The sequence below is a fragment of the Podarcis tiliguerta genome, assembly GCF_965153285.1.
Source record: "Podarcis tiliguerta genome assembly, chromosome: 1".
In the NCBI taxonomy this organism is placed as follows: domain Eukaryota; kingdom Metazoa; phylum Chordata; class Lepidosauria; order Squamata; family Lacertidae; genus Podarcis; species Podarcis tiliguerta.
This window is the reverse complement of record NC_139534.1, coordinates 78434687-78454681: the sequence shown is the minus strand read 5'-3', so window position 1 is coordinate 78454681 and position 19995 is coordinate 78434687. Positions and strand designations below refer to the sequence as shown.

The 19995-nt window shown below is 41.2% G+C and overlaps 1 protein-coding gene across 8 annotated transcripts in view; it reads left to right on the top strand.

Annotated features, from left to right (window-relative positions):
* Positions 1–19995, top strand: part of SHANK2 (SH3 and multiple ankyrin repeat domains 2) — a 339067-nt gene that overhangs the window by 186090 nt on the left and 132982 nt on the right. For all 8 annotated transcript variants that reach the window (XM_083408317.1, XM_083408314.1, XM_083408318.1 and 5 more), the window contains 2 exons: positions 8827–8909; positions 10499–10623. In XM_083408317.1, coding sequence (XP_083264443.1) covers positions 8827–8909; positions 10499–10623 — 208 coding nt within the window. The remainder of the gene's footprint in view (positions 1–8826; positions 8910–10498; positions 10624–19995) is intronic.

Here is a 19995-nt window from a genome sequence, read left to right as displayed (position 1 = left end):
CAAGGTTATAGGCTGGTTTATAATATCCTATTTTGGACAGAAGCTTATTGAGCCCATGTTTGTGGAGCAGTTTTAGCTTTTCCTGAAGTAGAAGCCCAGTCAAAAATATTTTACTCATTTAAGACATCCTCCTTTAACTACAAGAAGATAAAATAGGCCAAAAAATTTCACTGGCTAATCTTCAGCTATGCTGTCCTAAACCAAGTGAACTTCATAAGCAAACTTGATTCTGTTGGTGTTTGTAATCATAGGATCATGTGGTTTGGCTGCATAAGCGTCAATGTATGTATTTGGTGTTTTGTTTTGGTTTGTTTTTTTTTAAAAAACAAAACCATGCCAGTGTATTTTCTTCTAAAATCAGCACTGAGTGGACCACAATAACCTCCCTTATGCTTTTAGTAGAAGAAAATTACACCTGGAGATCCAGGAAGGAATTATTATTATTATTATTATTATTATTATTACCTCTCCCATCTGGCTGGGTTTCCCCAACCACGCTGGGCAGCTTACATTACATATAAAAACATAGTGATACAGGGCTGTCTTCAGATGTCTTCTACAATTTATGTACTGTAGTTCTTTATCTCCTGATATCTGATGGGAGGGCGTTCCACAGTGCGGGCCTGTAACTTCGCTTCATTTAGTGAGGGAACTGCCAGAAGACTCTTGGAGGAGGACCTCAGTGTTCGGGCTGAGCGATGTGGGTAGAGATGCTCCTTCAGGTATACTGAGCTATTTAGGGCTTTAAAGGTCAGCACCTTTAAAGTGCTCAGAAATGTACTGGGAGCCAGTGAAGATCCTATTGGATCGGTGTTATATGGTCCCGGCGGCCACTCCCAGTCACCACTTTAGCTGCCACATTTTATATCAGTTGGAGTTTCTGAGTCACCTTCAAAGTAGCCCCACACAGAACGCATTGCAGTAGTCCAAGTGGGAGATAACCAGAGCATGCACCACTCTGGCGATACAGTCTGTGGGCAGGTAGTGTCTCAGCCGGTGTACCAGGTGAAGCTGGTAGACAGCAGCTTTGGACACAGAAATGACCTGGGCCTCCATGGACAGCTGTGAGTCCAAAATGACTCCCAGGCTGCGCACATGGTCCTTCAGGGTCATGCTATCACCACATTGCTGGAGGCTGATAAAGCAACTGCCTATTTAGAAGGGATGTGGTAACTCAAGGCTCAGTAGGGTTCGACCTAGTCCAGTAATGCTTGTGCTCTGACTCATTCCGAACAAGTTACAGGTTGACTGCCTACCTCATTCTTAGCTCGACTATGTGCTTGTTTGGGATTGCTTCCCTGCAGACTGCCAACCCTAAATGTTGCTGTTGTCTGTAGGCAGCTAGCAACTAAAATTACAAAGCTGGTTTCTGGAATACACATCTAGTGACACTTACCTTAAAGAAACGGTAAGGTGTGTTCATATAAGTAGCATAGCTTCCTTCTTCCTTTTCCTTCAATGGAACTGGAATCTTATTTTCTGCTGTACTTAAGAATTTTATGTCATATACAAGTCTTCATTAATATGTGTGCGTGCAAATGAATAGTGCATCAGTGTTACACTAGTTTATGCAATATCATCTTAGTTACCTGGAACAGGAGTAGTTTCTAGGCCATTTCCCTCAACATTCCCTGGTGTTTTTGTTTCTTTAAGAAAGTCTCACATTTAAGAGCTTGCATTGATAAACTGTTTTATCAAATATTGTTTTTGAAAAAATGGAATGCTTCTCCAATTAGAATGTTTAGTGCTTTATTATCAATCCTGCTTAAAACTGAAAATAGCATATTTTTAACAAGAAAAATGAAAATCCTACTTTAAGAGATGCAGAATTCCTCAGGTGTTGGTAAAACCATACCTCTAGTGTTTGCTGTATGAAAATAAAAGCTTCACTCCCCCCACCCTCAATTTCAGCAATGATTTGCATACTTTTAATAGACTTCCAAAAAAACCCCATGACCTCCCCCCCCAAATACTCTGTTCATATCTATGAGAGTAATAGCATGTGTTTGTAATACTAGCTAGTGTTGCAGTGATAATAAAATACTTTGCTAAGTTAATACAGAATGGTTTCAGATATCCTTCCAAGCATCTGTGGCAACATGGATCCACTTTCAGCATACGATAGAAAAAAAGAGACAATATAAACAGTGTTCACTCTGTCATGTCATCCTTTCTTTTCTATGAGCTCTAGCTGACCAAGCTTGTTTTCAGGTCAGCTGCAGCCTATAAAAAGGAACAGGCTGACACAGTACGGGATTGGGGTTTGTTTCCTCCCCACATCTCATTGCGTGCTGCTCTGTTGGCAGCAACTATGGTCAACCAGACCCGGGCTGCCACCAATGTCTGAAAGCCTCCTTTTATTGCAACCTCAAACTATTCCAAAGTTGTAAGTGATAACGTAGCTTTGACGGTTCTAAATAGTTTAGAGCTAGGGACTGTGTGTCTGGGGGTGGGGGTTGTTTTTAATTCAGGGTTGAATGCACTATTGGTATTCAACAAGTAATTAACATTTCCTTCCTGAATTATTTCAGTGCTACGTTCTATAGTACCAGATTGCTCAACTAGATGATCAGTGCCCAGGGAAATGCAATCAATCAAAGGCAGGGTCTATATTAATCTTGAAGTCGTTAATTACTAGAATCATCCACTCATTTTTGAGTTCATTGCAACAGGGGGGAAAGCTATAAATAGGCACCTCTCCACAATCCTGTAGTGGTAGAAAATGTTCTTCATGTTACAACATTTACTCTAGAAATCACCTTAAAGCGGAGTTATCTGCAACCTTCAGTTTTCTGCTTCCTACTTGGATCGCATAAGATATTAATCTAAATGTGACCTTCTGGGGATGGATGTTGCAAATCCATACCAAAGACCTCTCCATTAGTTAGCCAATAGCATACTCCAATTTGTCAGCATTTTGGAAGATATTAGTAATATTGCTTCTCCTGCAACAAGTTTATGATACAATTAAATGGCTTATATAATAATGTTATATATATTCATATTTCATTTCCAGGAGAACTTTATGTACGCTATCCCAGTATGTGGTTTATAGCATCCTTTTGGCTCAGATACTTTAGGTGAAATGTTAGTTGGAACTGCTTTCCATTCCTTAGTTTGGTTTTTCCTCTACACTTTATTGTGTGAATTGTTTTCACACTTTCATACACCACCCTGGAAACTTCTGATAAAATGAAGAAACATTTTAAACCTGTTTCCATAAAACTGGATTTTAAAGAGGTGTATACTGTTAGGTGGAGTCTCCTTTTTTATTCCTACACTTCTTATTTACTTATTATATGTATTTTCAAGGTGGTTTACAGTCAAAAACACAAAGCAATTTGAAGAAGATCAGATACTGTCATAGTTCCGACGATAAACGATGCCAACTAGTGATCCGGCGGAGTTATATAAAAACAAAAAACAAAACAAAAAACAAAGTGCACCTAGTTATTTGGGTGGGAAATAAAGAAAAAAAATTATCCCCCCCAGCCCCAAAGAGCTAAGAAGCCAAGACAGCCGAAGCTCCCTGGGCTTCGGGCTGCAGGCTGCTATCCGCAAGACTTCGGAGCCCGGTGGGCATTCCCGCTGCGCTCTGAAGGCTTGCGGATAGCTTCCTGAAGCCTGGAGAGCGAGAGGGGTCGGTGCACACCGACCCCTCTCGCTCTCCAGGCTTCAGCGAAAGCCTGCGTTCGCTCCATAGGACGCACACACATTTCCCCTTCATTTTTGGAGGGGGAAAAGTGCGTCCTATAGAGTGAAAAATATGGTACCCAGGTCACAGGCCATAGCTCACATCCTCACCATACGTTTAAAGCACTTTTATACCACTTTTACAGTCATAGAGAATCCTGGGAACTGTAGTTCATTAACAGTGCTGGGAACTGTAGCTCTGTTTGGTTGTGTGGTATAAGATTGCTTTAAAATTCAGTTTGAAAATAAACCAGTAAAAAAAATGCAGATCATACAAAACAGGAGAGAGAGAGAGAGAGATTATGCATCAAAAACATGCTGACCTGTCAGCCACCCGACTGCAGCAGTTTGTACTAGTTGTAGTTTTCAACAGTTTTCTAGGGCAGCCTCACCTAGAGCATGTTGCAATAGTCTAATTTGGAGATCTGTAGAGCAGAGGTAGGCAGACTTTGTAGAACTCCAAGATCTACCAGCCAGAACCAAGTGCAAATACAAACCAACCAGTCAGGTGCAAAATACAAATTGAATTAAAGGGTAAAGTGAGTGCCTCTGAGCACCTTCTGAGCCTAGGAATTAGTTTTTTAGTACAGTGGTACCTCGGGACTCGAATGGCTCTGTTCTTGAACGTTTTGGCTCCCAAACTCCGAAAACCCAGAAGTTCTTCTGTTTTTTAACCTTCCTCAGAACATGAACGTCCAGCACGGCTTCCCCTGTCCAAAACCTAGCTGTTGGCCAGCCAGAACCCATGCCTCGGAACTTGAATATTTCAGAAGTCGAATGGTCTTCCGGAATGAATTATATTCAAGTTCTGAGGTACCAGTGTACCAGAACTGAACTGACCCCACAGTCTTTTCACACAAAAGTCTACTTTTGCTTAACTTCCTTCATAGCAGTAGCATCACTTAAGTGTAAAGCGTAATTTAGTTGTTGCTGTTGTTGAAACAACTGGGTGTCAGAAACCTTTGCCATGTTTTTTTTGCAACTCAACCAGAAATCTACCAGTAGATTATGACCTACTTGCTTCCCAGCACTGAATTGGAGCATGGATGACCAAGGTTCAGCTTTGTTAGGAAGGGCTGTGGATCACAAACCAACCAAAGCTGAAAAAGGCACCCCTCACTATTGGTGCCGTCTACACAATCTAGCAGAATCACTTGAGCAAGAAGTACACTTCAGTAGGAGTGTAACACCACCCAGTACAAACTGCAGATCCAAACCTGAGTCAACTCACTACCAGTACTTCTGTTTTGTCTGGGTTAAGTTTTGGTTTCGTCATCCCCATTCAGTCCTTCACAGCTACCAAACAGTGATTTAACCTTTGAACTACTTCCCTAGAATGAGATAAAAATAAAAATATAGAGTTGGGTATTATCAGCTTATACTGATGATTCTGCAATCCAACTGTCCTCTCTGAGCAGTTTCATGTAGTTGTTAGATAAAGGTAAAGGTAAAGGTACCCCTGCCCGTACGGGCCAGTCTTGACAGACTCTAGGGTTGTGCGCCCATCTCACTCAAGAGGCCGGGAGCCAGCGCTGTCCGCAGACACTTCCGGGTCACGTGGCCAGCGTGACATCGCTGCTCTGGCGAGCCAGAGCCGCACACGGAAACGCCGTTTACCTTCCCGCTAGTAAGCGGTCCCTATTTATCTACTTGCACCCAGGGGTGCTTTCGAACTGCTAGGTTGGCAGGCGCTGGGACCAAACAGCGGGAGCGCACCCCACCGCGGGGATTCGAACCGCTGACCTTTCGATCGGCAAGCCCTAGGCACTGAAGCTTTAACCCACAGCGCCACCCGCGTCCCATAGTTGTTAGATACCATACCCCTATGGGGGTATGATGGAGCTCTGCAGAACCTTACAGGCCACCAGACATGGGGAAGAACAATAATCTTCTAGCACCACTTCTGGGTTTTATCTCTCTGGAATGAACGAAGCCACTTTAGCATTGTGACCACAGTTCCCATCCCTTTGTGAAAACCGAGATAGATAGCATGGTCTATGGATCAGTAAACAAGCTCAGAGGTCCAGGAGAATCAACAGGGTCACATGCACCTCATTCAACTTCCTAGGAAATGAGTTGCTGATTAGGGTTTTTAACCACCTGATTGCTGTTGCTTTTGTTTTTGTTTTATTATGTATTTTGTATTCTCATTTTGTATTTTTCTGTTGTGAACCACCCTGGGATCTTTGCATGAAGAACTGTATACAAATTTAATAAATAATAAACATAATTCATCTCCCAGCCCAGATCATCCACTAAGGCAGTGTGATGTTTGCCCTCCTAGGTGGGTCATAAGGAAGGGGTTAAATGAGTGTGAAGTGATTGGCCAGTGGGAACCCAAGGGGAGGAGTTAGAGTTGGGAGTTGGAGAAGGAAGAGGGAGGATAAGTCTGGATTGGTCGAGTTGTGTTGTGAGAGAGTGAGAGAAACTGATAGGAGTCAGATAGACAGTTGGGATAATCAGTTAGCAGTTATTAGGAAAGCTATAGGCCAGGATAGAAACTAAGATTAAGAAACTGCCAAGAAAAATTATCTGAAACCATAAACTTGTTAAGGCTTATAAAATAAACTTGCTTATTTGATTTAATGTTAACAACTGTCTGGACTCTGTGTGTACCTGAGAGAAACAGGTTGGTGGCAGCGGGAAAGCAATCACAGTGGTGGCACACGGATCAATAGACCGTCAAACGTCCGGGGACCCTGTGTGATTGCCACAGGCAGGCATAGGCAAACTCAGCCCTCCAGATGTTTTGGGACTACAACTCCCATGATCCTAGCTAACAGGACCAGTGGTCAGGGATGATAGGAATTGTAGTCCCAAAACATCTGGAGGGCCAAGTTTGCCTATGCCTGCACTAAGGTAACCAAGGAAGTTTTATTGTTAGCCAAAACCAGTCTGAAACTGGTTTCTAGAAGGGATCTAAATAACCATTTTCATCCAAAAACTTTTGGAGCAGCACTACAACAAATTACAGTGGTACCTCAGGTTACATTCGCTTCAGGTTACATATGCTTCAGGTTACAGACTCTGCTAACCCAAAAATATTACCTCAGGTTAAGAACTTTGCTTCAGGATGAGAACAGAAATTGTGCAGCAGTGGAGCAGCGGCAGCAAGAGGCCCCATTAGCTAAAGTGGTGCTTCAGGTTAAGAACAGACCTCCAGAACAAATTAAGTTCTTAACCCAAGGTACCACTGTATGTAGTTTGGCCCCAAAAGGTTTCAAAAATTAGCAGTTTATGCTACATTATAATTAGCCATAGTAGCCATAGTAACCATAGTCACTTGCTGTAGAGGGGATTTCTCAGTCCCTTCCCCCACCTCCACACACAAGATGAAATAGAGGCTATAGGAAAGGGTGGATGAATAGTTTCCTGGGAATGAGGGACAGGGTAGAAAGAAGAGTATGATGAGCAGCAATGGAAGCCTCAGTCCTGCCACTTTAAGCCATGATTTTTATATTTGCTAACTTGGAGGTGACCAGGAGGGGTGGGGAGAAGACAGTTTTCTTCCTTTTTTCTTTAATGCCCCCTCCCCCCTCCTGCCTCTCACTGTAAATCCTTTTGACAGAAACTGCAGTTTTTGCTCAGAATCCAGATGTGTTAGGATTTTACTCCAGACCTGTTCATCTGCACCCTATCTACTAGTGCTTCTATGTCATCATCTGAGAACAAGAGAAAGGGAATCCTGGCCCTACCCCTAGCCAGGAAACCAACTGCCTCTGGCAACCTGCCCTGCCTCTCTCCCAGAAAGAGCTCCATCATAACTGCCAGCTGCTCTGTGGATTTTTGCCAAAGGGTGCTGGCTATTTTGGAATGTTGAGGGAACTTTCCATTATTCCTTTCAGCTGTGAATATAGACACATTTGTGCAAAAGCTAATCAGAGCCTCGGGGATATGATGGAAGCCTAACTAAACAAGTGTGTGTAAATGGGTGCAGGATTGTAGTCTTGGGGATCAGCTAGTTATATTTTGTCAGGTCAGATTCCAGAGTTTCCCCATATTTTATTACCTCAAGAGCAATGGTTTTCTGCCACTGCACCATCATATTTTTGAAGCACGTTACTGTTTTTTAAAGGAAATATTGCCTACTATGCAAAAGAAAGGAGGGTGTACTGTACCTGAAGGCTCTATGTGAATAATTTCTTGGAAATGTGTTGCCATTTAATGATATAAAATATTTATTTTATTATAAAAAACTCAGATCAGCTTAAATCTCTTCAAGTGTTGTGATTTGGCTTAGAAACTTACGCTCAATCTATTCTTTGAATAACTGGATTTTTAATTTTTTTTAAAAAAAAACACTTATCGAAGAGTAATTATCAGATAATTTTTAAGAAGCTGCCTTTTTTTAAAAAAATGTAATGTCTGTCTTTCAGAGGATCCTCTCATTATCAGTTCATTGTGCTGGCTTTCAGGAAGGCTCTGTAATTTTTATAGAAAAAGGTGATCATGAACATACATGCCTTGTTACTATTTAAATTATGCAGATTCTTGATGCTGTGAAAATTTGTGCTTGATGACGCCAAGGCAGCTGCACGTTGTTAGCATTGTAGGCTGTCAGATGATCATGTGGGATCCTTGCAGCATGCAACATTCAATAGGATTGAAAAAGGGCTTTTGATGCAAGGCATAGCTTCTGAATATATCCGTGCCTTTTAGCTACTTATAACAGCAAACCAAGCTAACTTTAGGTTTTAAAATGCTGCCTCATTTTTCTTCTGGTTGGTTTCATTTTGGCTTCACTAGAAGATGCATCTGGTACATCCACGATTGAGGAGTTTATTAATGCTACTGTCGTTCAGTTCACTTTCTTTTCTTTTCGACTCCTAGCTAGCACACAGATGACATGATCACACATTTGTTCAGCTACCACCATGCATGGTTTCTTCCTCTGCTTTTGCTGCATTTTCCCCTCCGTTAAGTTGCACTGTCATGTTCTCCCTTGCCATTAAGCCTTGTCTTTGTTTCTTTCCTTCTTCTGTTTGCCGTTATATTTTCCCCATGTTTGATTACTGCAATATTATTTGATTAACTGGCTGTGATGATGATGAACCTACACACTGGAGGAGCAGCTACTACTGTGGTGATGAAGGGATGTAATAATGGTCGCTATCCTCGGAATTCTCTCTACAGTGACTGCATTATAGAAGAAAAGGCTGTGGTCCTGCAGAAAAAAGACAATGAAGGATTTGGGTTTGTGCTCAGAGGGGCCAAAGGTATGTGGATTTTCTGTGTCTGTGTGATTGGGTGAGTGCCTATGTGAAAAATGGCATGCATTTCTGAAAATAAACAGGCATTATTCCTTATGCATTTGGTTGCTAGACAACAGTGTTCTCTCTGTGCAGTAAAACTGACATGAATTTCTGATTGAGCAGTTTTCAGGGGTATGTGTATGCATGTATATTTCCAGTGCATAGATATATGTATAGAATAGATATGGAGAATAATTCTGAGGGGAAGGTTGCCTACATATTTTGTATATGTTACTGTTCAGTTTATTCACACTGTAAGCATCCTGGCTGTGGGGGTGTCAAAATTGCTTAATTTAAAGTGTTCATGTGTTAAAATTATTTGCGGAGTGAAGCTGCATGTTGCCAACAAGCTTGAAATAGATCTGTGGCTTGCTCAAGGTGGAACTACTGCAGTTTTAGTATGAAAATCAGATCATTTTTATATCTTCAGAAGCTGCATGTATGTTGAGTGGCCTTTTTAGTGTGTTCTGTTGTGAGGGATGCCTGGCTTCATGTGTTGAAATGTGCTAAGCTTTTTCTTATGCCAAATGTACTCCAGTAGATTTAGAATCAAAGGTATATTTTTAAGGCTTTTCTTTCTATTGCTTTTGCATTTCATTTTTTAAAGTGGTGGTACATCCCAGTGCCTGCCACTGAGACACCCCTCAGTTGCTGGATGGGCTCTCCCTCACACAGCCTGGCTTCAAGGCTAGCCCATATGTGCTTATGGTGGATCCTCCACACCCTTCCTCTGGGAATACCGTTTTTATCATTCCTCGCTAGCATGGCAGACACCTATTGGGCTTCCCTAGCTATGTAACAGTTCCTGATTAACCCTCCTGGCTAAATGCACGTTTTAGCGGGGTCTTCTAGAGACTCTGTGACTTCATCACAGTGTAGATCAGCTGGCGCTGAGCTATCTCTGCAGCAAACAGAGGTTATTCTCTTACTATATATGTTAATTTTGTATGGGCCCCAGCTCCCCAGGTGGAATATTCAAGGGCCCCCTTAAAAACATATGCTAATATCCAGCTTCATGTATCATTTGTTATAAATGATGTTTGAGACCTTATTGGAGCATATTGTCTATGAAAGTGTATGCATGTCAGATCATTCAGCATATAAATATGTACATGATGCATAAGCAAATACAATGTTACACCATTAAATTTAATTACTTCATACTGTTTTCATTGTAGCTATAGGTAATTAGCTGCTAAGAGACTTGAAATTTTAAATGCCTGAATTCTCCATGCTATGCCCATATTTGAAAATTAATGATACTGGTTTCAAATGAGAGTCCTGTTCCACCAAATCACTTGCTTTTTTGGCTATATAGCAATTTACCAGAACTGAGCTTCATTGATTTGCTGACTAAATTCAAGTGATCATGAATACACAAGAAAAAAGAGAGGGAGAGAACTATAGAGCAGGGAGATCTGTAGAGAAGGGATTGTTGTACTTAATGAATTTCTGGCACTGCATAAGTAATCATTTAATCACATTAAGTATATATTTCAAGCATTTATCTTTCTTTATTAAAATATATATTTTTAAAAATATTATTCCCAAAGCTGATACGCCAATTGAAGAATTCACCCCTACTCCAGCCTTTCCTGCTTTGCAGTATCTGGAATCAGTGGATGAAGGTGGGGTAGCATGGCAAGCTGGCTTGAGAACAGGAGACTTTTTGATCGAGGTAGGAGAATTTTGAATGTGATCTAACCTTTCCTGTTCAGGAAAATTCTGTAGTTTAATCAGTTTGCACAAGGTTCACTGGCTGCTTTAAACTTGTCCTTCTAACTACTGGCGAAGAGGCTTATTCAGCAGTTTGATGCAAATCCTAGTTGCAGAGTCTTTCATGGCTTCATTATTCAAACCTCCTTTTGCTGTGTTGACACAAATTGTGTGAATATAGATGTGTGTAGTTCTAGGCAGCACATTAATACGTGTGAGAAACCTCCATGAGAGAGGATGCTGTTAATTCTACTTTTGGTAGTTTTGACTAAATTTAATTTTGAAGATAATTGAATGGATGTCTAGTGCTGCAGTATAACATTGAAAGGGTTGTGTTTTAATTACTAGCCTGATCCATCATGCGTGTAACAGCAGGTGGTGGTGTGATGATATCCTCCTCCTTTCCATAGAGATTAGTAATCTCATCTCTATGGTGACAGGGCCTCTTTTATTTCATTGCCCCAACACCAAATAAAGCTTTTATGTATCCCTTTTAATGGATAATATCCTGTATTTGCTGTACACCATTTAACAGTGAAAAATGCATCAAGTGATTAGATAGAGAGTAAGATATTAGTGAGAAAAAGTGTGATTGCATTTCATGAAAGGGGAAGCAGCTTTTGTGTGTCAGATTTAAGTAGACCAGTTTGTTTGCTTGTTAGCTTCTAGTTCACATTTTAACTTTTGGAATTGACAGTGTTATTATTCCTAATGAAAATTCTTATGTGAAATTAGCGATGGTTTGGATGCCCTTTCCATCAGTTTCAAAGAAATTATTGCACATCAGTACAATAATGTGGTTGTTACTTTGTTGGATTTTGAGTATATATCTGGCTAGATTCAGAATTATTCATGCAATGTGAATAATAGTCTGGTATTCATTTCCCCCCCCTGTTTTAAGAAATGGTGATACTCTATTGAATGTCATTTACCCATGTAATTCTTTAGTTTACATTTTTTGATCTTCAGACTGATGAGTAAGTTATTTTGTGGCATATGATATAAAAAGGTAGAATGTTTTTTCCCCTAATGCCATTTACTAATCTGTGCAATTTCTGGTACAACTGGATTAGGATATAGTACTTGGTCATTTTCCCTTATGCATTCAGACTTGAAGAGTAGACTGAGCTTTCTTCTCCCAAGTTTTCATGTTAATCTTTTGCATTTACAAATCACAGTAGGGTCAAGTTTTTAGCAGGAACATGTTAGAAATAATGTGATACAATACAAAATGTATTGGCAAATTCCTTATGGTTATAATGCATCCTTGCATCATTGCCTTATAAGTTTTACTGGGTAGTGAATTGATGGACAACTTCCTATTTAGAAGACTTCCTTGGGAGTTAAACCTGAGAATCACACTTCATAAACCATTGATCCTAACTTTTCCTGCACCAGCAGATAATCATAGGGCATATTGGCATGTGGTTAACTTTCATTATATAAAGAGCTACTTTTGGCACACTGAGAGGTTTGACATGGTTTGTTGAATTTTCACATTTTTTTTCTTCTCTGAATAACAATGTTCAAACTACTTTTGAATTTCTCCAAAATTTCAAACTCAGTTTGCTATGTGGTATGGGCAAACTGCTGTTCAAGAAGCACAAGCCCAAAGCTGACATTGGTCTGTGGAAGTAGTTGCATGGTTTTGTTTTTTGGATGATGGCCAGTATTCCAAACTGTAAGTGTATGCCAGCACTGCAGTGATGTTCTCCGTTGTTGGTAGAAGATACATAGAATCATAGAATCATAGAATCATAGAATCATAGAGTTGGAAGAGACCACAAGGGTCATCGAGTCCAACCCCCTGCCAAGCAGGAAACACCATCAGAGCACTCCTGACATATGGTTGTCAAGCCTCTGCTTAAAGACCTCCAAAGAAGGAGACTCCACCACACTCCTTGGCAACAAATTCCACTGTCGAACAGCTCTTACTGTCAGGAAGTTCTTCCTAATGTTTAGGTGGAATCTTCTTTCTTGTAGTTTGTATCCATTGCTCCGTGTCCGCTTCTCTGGAGCAGCAGAAAACAACCTTTCTCCCTCCTCTATGTGACATCCTTTTATATATTTGAACATGGCTATCATATCCCCCCTTAACCTCCTCTTCTCCAGGCTAAACATGCCCAGCTCCCTTAGCCGATCCTCATAAGGCATTGTTTCCAGGCCTTTGACCATTTTGGTTGCCCTCCTCTGTACACGTTCTAGTTTGTCAGTGTCCTTCTTGAACTGTGGTGCCCAGAACTGGACACAGTACTCCAGGTGAGGTCTGACCAGAGCAGAATACAGTGGCACTATAACTTCCCTTGATCTAGATGCTATACTCCTATTGATGCAGCCCAGAATTGCATTGGCTTTTTTAGCTGCCGCGTCACACTGTTGGCTCATGTTAAGTTTGTGGTCAACCAAGACTCCTAGATCCTTTTCACATGTACTGCTCTCAAGCCAGGTGTCACCCATCTTGTATTTGTGCCTCTCATTTTTTTTGCCCAAGTGCAATACTTTACATTTCTCCCTGTTAAAATTCATCTTGTTTGTTTTGGCCCAGTTCTCTAATCTGTCAAGGTCGTTTTGAAGTGTGATCCTGTCTTCTGGGGTGTTAGCCACCCCTCCCAGTTTGGTGCCATCTGCAAATTTGATCAGGATGCCCTTGAGTCCATCATCCAAGTCGTTGATAAAGATGTTGAATAAGACCGGGCCCAAGACAGAACCCTGTGGCACCCCACTAGTCACTCTTCTCCAGGATGAAGAGGAACCATTGATGAGCACCCTTTGGGTCCGGTCAGTCAGCCAATTACAAATCCACTGAGTGGTAGCATAGTCAAGACCGCATTTTACCAGCTTCTTTACAAGAATATCAAGGGGCACCTTGTCAAATGCCTTGCTGAAATCAAGGTAGACTACATCCACTGCGTTCCCTTCATCTACCAGGCTTGTAATTCTGTCAAAAAATGAGATCAGGTTAGTCTGACATGACTTATTTTTCAGAAATCCATGCTGACTATTGGTGATCACAGCATTCCTTTCTAGGTGCTCACAGATTGTTTGCTTAATGATCTGCTCCAGAATCTTCCCTGGTATTGATGTTAGACTGACTGGGCGGTAATTATTTGGGTCCTCTCTTTTCCCCTTTTTGAAAATAGGGACAACATTTGCCCTCCTCCAGTCTGCCGGGACTTCGCCTGTTCTCCAGGAATTCTCAAAGATGACTGCCAGTGGTTCTGAGATCACATCTGCCAGTTCTTTTAATACTCTTGGATGCAGTTCATCTGGCCCTGGAGACTTGAATACATCTAAACTAGCCAAGTATTCTTGTACTATCTCCTTAGTTATTCTGGGCTGTGTTTCCTCTGCTGAATCATTTCCTCCAAATTCTTCAGGTCGGGCATTGTTTTCTTTATCGGAGAAGACTGAGGCAAAGAAGGCATTGAGGAGTTCAGCCCTTTCTGTGTCCCCTGTTTGCATTTCACCATCTTCTCCTCTGAGTGACCCCACTGTTTCTTTGTTCTTCCTTTTGCTACGAACATACCCATAGAAGCCTTTTTTGTTGCTTTTAACCTCTCTAGCAAGCCTGAGTTCATTCTGTGCTTTAGCTTTTCTGACTTTGTGTCTACACGTGCTGGCTATTTGTTTGAATTCCTCTTTGGTGGTTTCCCCCCTTTTCCATTTTTTGTACACATCCTTTTTTAATCTTAACTCAGTTAAAAGTTCTTTAGATAGCCACCCTGGCTTCTTTAGGCACCTTCCATGTTTCCGTCTCATTGGTATTGCCTGAAGTTGTGCTTTTACTATCTCCCTCTTAACAAACTCCCAGCCATCATGAACTCCCTTTCCTTTTAGTATTACTGTCCATGGGATCTCACCCAGCACTTCCCTAAGTTTTATGAAGTCGGCTTTCTTAAAGTCAAGAAATTGAGTCCTAGTATGCTTGGCTGCTCCTTTCCGTTGTATAGTAAACTTCAGAAGAGCATGATCACTTGCGCCTAATGATCCTTCCACTTCTACCCCATTAACCAGGTCATCGACATTGGTTAGGACCAGATCTAAAATGGCTGTTCCTCTTGTTGCTTCTCCCACTTTCTGGACAATGAAGTTGTCTGCAAGGCCAGTGAGGAATCTGTTTGACCTTATGCTCTTGGCTGAGTTTGACATCCAACAAATATCTGGGTAATTGAAGTCCCCCATTACTACTATCTCCCTTCCTTTTGCATGCTTGGCCATCTGTTCCAGGAAGGCATCATCTATGTCCTCCGTTTGGCTTGGGGATCTATAGTAAACTCCCACAATGAGGTCACTATTATTCTTCTCTCCCTTAATTTTGACCCAAATGCTCTCACTTTGGCTTTGAGGTTCTAAATCTTGGATCTCTTCACAGGTATACACATCCCTGACATATAACGCCACTCCTCCTCCTTTCTTGTCTGGTCTGTTTCTCTGAAATAGATTGTATCCCTCCATTTTTACATTCCAATCGTGGGACTTATCCCACCAGGTTTCAGTGATGCCTATTATGTCATATTTAGTTTGCTGTACCAAGAGCTCAAGCTCATCTTGTTTATTTCCCATGCTTTGTGCATTAGTGTACAGACATTGAAGTCCATTAGTCATTCCCCCGTGTCTCTTAATTAAGGATTTTTTACTCCCACCACTAGGTCTGCTTGCTGTTTGCTCCATTTGGTCTATGACATTTGGATGATCATCTTCATCAATTAATAGACTCCTACCTTCAGGAGCACTGTCTCCCTCCCCCACATTAGTCAGTTTAAAGCCCTCCTGATGAGGTTTCTTAGTTTTTTGGCAAAAACATTCCTCCCAACCGTTGTGAGGTGCAGCCCATCGCTTGCCAGAAGTCCATCCTCAAGAAACTGCAGTCCGTGATCTAAGAATCCAAACCGTTCCTGTTTACACCATTTGCGAAGCCAGCTGTTTACTTCCACTATTTTCCTCTCTCTCCCTGGGCCACGTCGTTCAACTGGGAGGACAGATGAGATGACGATTTGTGCATTTAATTGCTTCAATTTCCTGCCCAGAGCCTCGTAGTCTCTTTTGATCTTCTGGAGGCTATTGCTTGCAGTGTCATTGGTTCCCACATGAACCAAGAGGAAGGGGTATTTGTCAGTGGGTTTTATGATTCCTTGCAGTCGTTCAGTTACATCTTGGATCTTAGCCCCGGGGAGACAGCACACTTCCCGAGACATCTTGTCAGGCCCACAGATCACTGCTTCTGTTCCCCTCAGTAGGGAATCCCCTATCACCACTACACGCCTCCTCTTAGGTTTGGTCAGGGTTCTTCCGTGAGCGGTCCGTTCCAAGGTCGCCTGCACATTCCCTGAGGACTGACTTTGCTGCTCATCTTCATATACGTGATCGACTGTAATGAGGGAGAGATCCTCAAATGGAGTCTGCTCTTCGTCTTCCATGCTAGGGGAGAGGACCTCAAAGCGATTGTGTATTTCTAGACAATCAGAGCGAACCCTGGGCCTCCTACTTCTTTGAGTCACGTTTCTCCACATATCGGGCTCCTGTGTTGGTGAACTAGCCTCCTTCTCAGGGGAGTCCCCTGTCTCCTCCTTGGTGGAGACGGTGTGCTCTGTTGCTTCCAAGAAGAGCTCCAGCTCTCTAATTCTTTGGAGCGTAGCTACACGTTCCTCCAGTTGCTGGATTTTGTCTTTTAGGAGGGCAATCAACATGCAATTGCTGCACGTAAAGCTGCCTGCAACCTTTGGCAAGATGGCAAACATTGCGCAGGAACCGCAGGCGACTGCAGCTGTTCCCTCCCCCTCCATCTTGAGAATGTGTCGTTGGGCTTGAGACTAGCTCCCCTAAATCTAAAAGATGGTTCAAACTGCCCTGCAAACAGTGATAAGCTCCTCCCACAGCTAATCACCTGCCTCAACAGAAACCCTGCCCCCTCTGACCTTTGACCAGGGAAAGCAGCTAATCAGCCACAAGAATCACACACACAAGAAACCCCTTTTGGCTCCTTCTTCAGCCGCTGCCCTGCAAACACATAGACAGAAATATTTAGGACTAGGATACTGGTAAATGGTACAATGAAATATTTGGAATTAATAGTACCCTGGAAAGCATAAGATACTTTGAATAGGTCTAACAGGGGTCTTTTATCACAAGCAATTGAAATACTATTGAAATACTTCAGGTGTGGGAAAGTTATACAGGCACAAAGTGTGGTGGAATGATGTAAATCAACAGGAATAAAGGTCAATTTATGTTATCGATTTAAGTTAAGTTTCTCATTTTAAAATGCATTTATTTCATGAGCAAGCATGTGTACTAAATGGTTGTTGTAGCGAGCAGAACATATTGGTTTGCAATTAAATAGAACATTTTTATAATCCAGGAGCATAATCCAAAACCTTAGATAATATAGGCCACATGCTTTTTGCACTGTGAATCTCTTTACAGTATTGACAAGAGACCCACCTTCTTGGTTCTCTTTCTACACATGCAAAACAAGGGAAGAAAAACACTTTGAAGAAAAAGTCCTATTTTTCTATGGGACCTCAGACCCCATGAGCATATATGTTGAGTTAAGAATCTTTTTTGACCCTCCATTCACAGGTCCCCATACCAGTCCTTTGGACACTGCTTTCTACATATCTCCATCAGGAAAACTGTCTATTTATTCCTACTCTCTGCTTCCTGTTACTTTCCAATCCAGAAGAGGACCTCACCTCTTCTTTCACAACTACTAAACTTAGTTAGGAGTCTTTCATTAGCTACTAGTCATGCAGGCATTAAGTGGTCGGGGGCAGAACCAAGTTATCTGCAACACAATTGGTCAGCTAAGTATTTTAATTTAATTATGTGATGGGTGGGCTGACCCGCACAGACTACACCTATGGTACAGTCGTACCTTGGATCCTGAACACCCTGGAACTCAGACGTTTTGGCTCCCAAATGCCGTAAACCCGGAAGTGCGAACGTTCGTTTGGAACGCCTCAGATTATTTTTTAAAGGCACTTTAACTTCTTTTATTTATTTATTTATTTATAAACTATTTTAAAGTGGGTGTTTTTAAGCATAGGTTTTTATCTTACCCTGACCAAGAACTCTGCAAGACATTTCAGTTCTCTTTAAAATAAGAATGTACTGAATAGTTTGCTGAATCAGGCCAACTTTTGTAGTGAAATAAAGAACACCTTCAATATGTTTTGAAAGCAAAGTCCATCACATACCATAGCAATATGACAAATCACCTCTTCTTTTTTCTGTCTTGATGCTTCAAAATCCCACTGATAATTGAGAAACTTGGCAATTGTCAACCAGGCTCACATTTGTTACTGAGGAATTCTTCTATAAATAAATTGTACTGAATTTTCCATCCTAACATGATAAGTTTTTCTGGAAACTGTAATATGTTAAGGGTTGTGTTTTTTTTTTTAAAAAAAAAAACTTTAATCCCAGAAATAACTGTTTTGCAGTAAGAAGAATTAGAAAGGTTTGTATGCACTTTTCGTTGCTGTGAAACCTCATTATGATAATACTGGATGTAGTTGGCCTTATCGCTTGTTGCCAAGAGATAGAAAATCTTCAATGACTCAGACGTTCACAGTATTACATGCTTGAAGCTCAACCATTTGCTTCTGGCATATGGCTGGGCTGCCATTTTTGTTAAAGAAAAAGTAAACTATTTGATAATTTCATATAGCGCTATTTTATGCCAGATTTATTTTGTTTTGCTTTATTTTCAAAGAGGATTATTTTTCTGCTGCTTTGTTTATAATTTGCGGTATAGAAATATGCTTCATTCCTTTACATTACAGTGTTCTTCCTTATGCATGTATCTTATCATTAGTGCATAGAAATGAGCAAGTCAACAAAAAACCTACTCCATTCATTTTCATCATCTTTTGCAGATTTTCTCATTTATAGACCCACTGGCACGTGGGGATCAGAGGAAAGATGAAACCAAGCAGTTATTAGCCTTTGGCAGTGCCTTGCACCCCAGGAGAGCAGTTACATTCTTCCTCATAGTCATATTGTTCCTCAGGGTTACTTCCTGCTTAATGTGACAACTGTGTGTTAAACAAGTGTTTCATGCAGCAAATGCGTCAAGTGTGAAACAAAGATGGATGGTCTTTAAAATTCATTTTTCAGGCATTACCCCACTTACAAGTAGTAGTCCAATCATTGGTCCCAGGGTGTGCATGGGTGTTCACATGGAATACAGCATGTACAAGTAAACTGGGATTTAGTTGCAAGTGCAGTGAAGTTGCTTTCACAACAGCCATTTTACTGGAATGGTAATCCTTTGTTCACTCACTTTTTGGGGAACACCCAGACAATGTGATTATCAGCCTCTTGCATTGCGTTGTTTTTGTGTGTGCATGGTCTCCTTCCCTTTCCCATAGTCCTGATTATGGGCATTTTTTTCCAACGTTTATAATAAAGCACAATTCCAGCACCAGCTGGGCAAGTGTTGGCAGGCAAGGTACTTTTAAGGCTCTCTGGGTCCCTATGCCTTTGGAGATCTGAAGCTATTTATTGGAACAGGTAGTTTCCTCTCCTTGTTTTTTGAGAGTGGAATTTTGCAACCAAAAAGAAAGAAAACAACAAAAAAATGGTAAGATCCTTCTCCCTTACCCCCTCCCAAACGCATGAATGAAATTGATGCTATTCAAGAAGTAATTCATATGTCATTTATTAGTAATCTACCACCTGTACTCATCATGAAGCAATCAGATACGATAAACTTAAAAGAGGAAACTTAAGCAGCATTGCTGAACTGGACTTAATGTGAGAGTAAATGCTATAGGGAGAGGCATTATATACTAATTATGCATAATATACTGGTATTAAGTCACTGTGTAGAATCTCCATTTTAATTCTGTTCACAGCTAATTTGGGGGGGGGGGGTGATGTCTCAGCAGTGCTAAAGTGTTCTAATGTGGAAGCAACCTATGTGCCCTGTGATCCTAATGCCATATTCTGAAACCTCTTGAGCTGAGGAACCTAGATTTTTAGCTGTTTTACGATATTTCAGTGGGTGATGTGTGGTTGTGTTATGCTTTAACTGTATTGAGACCTATCTGGTATCTGATATTTATTTACTTATTCTTTGCAAGGAAAACGATTGAGCAAAGTAGTTCTAAACATATTCTGCATTAGTACTTAAAGCTGTGAGTTTGGGCAGGTTTATTTAAGTTCTCAATCTCTCTCTCCAACCCCCAACCCACCCACCCCCACACACATTCTTTTCTACACTCATGTCAGCAAATACTCTGGCATTTACTTGCTGCAAAGCTTGTTGCTCTGTATATATTTTGTGTGTTAATCCTTTGCAGCAGGCACTACAGCCACTGAATAATTAAGG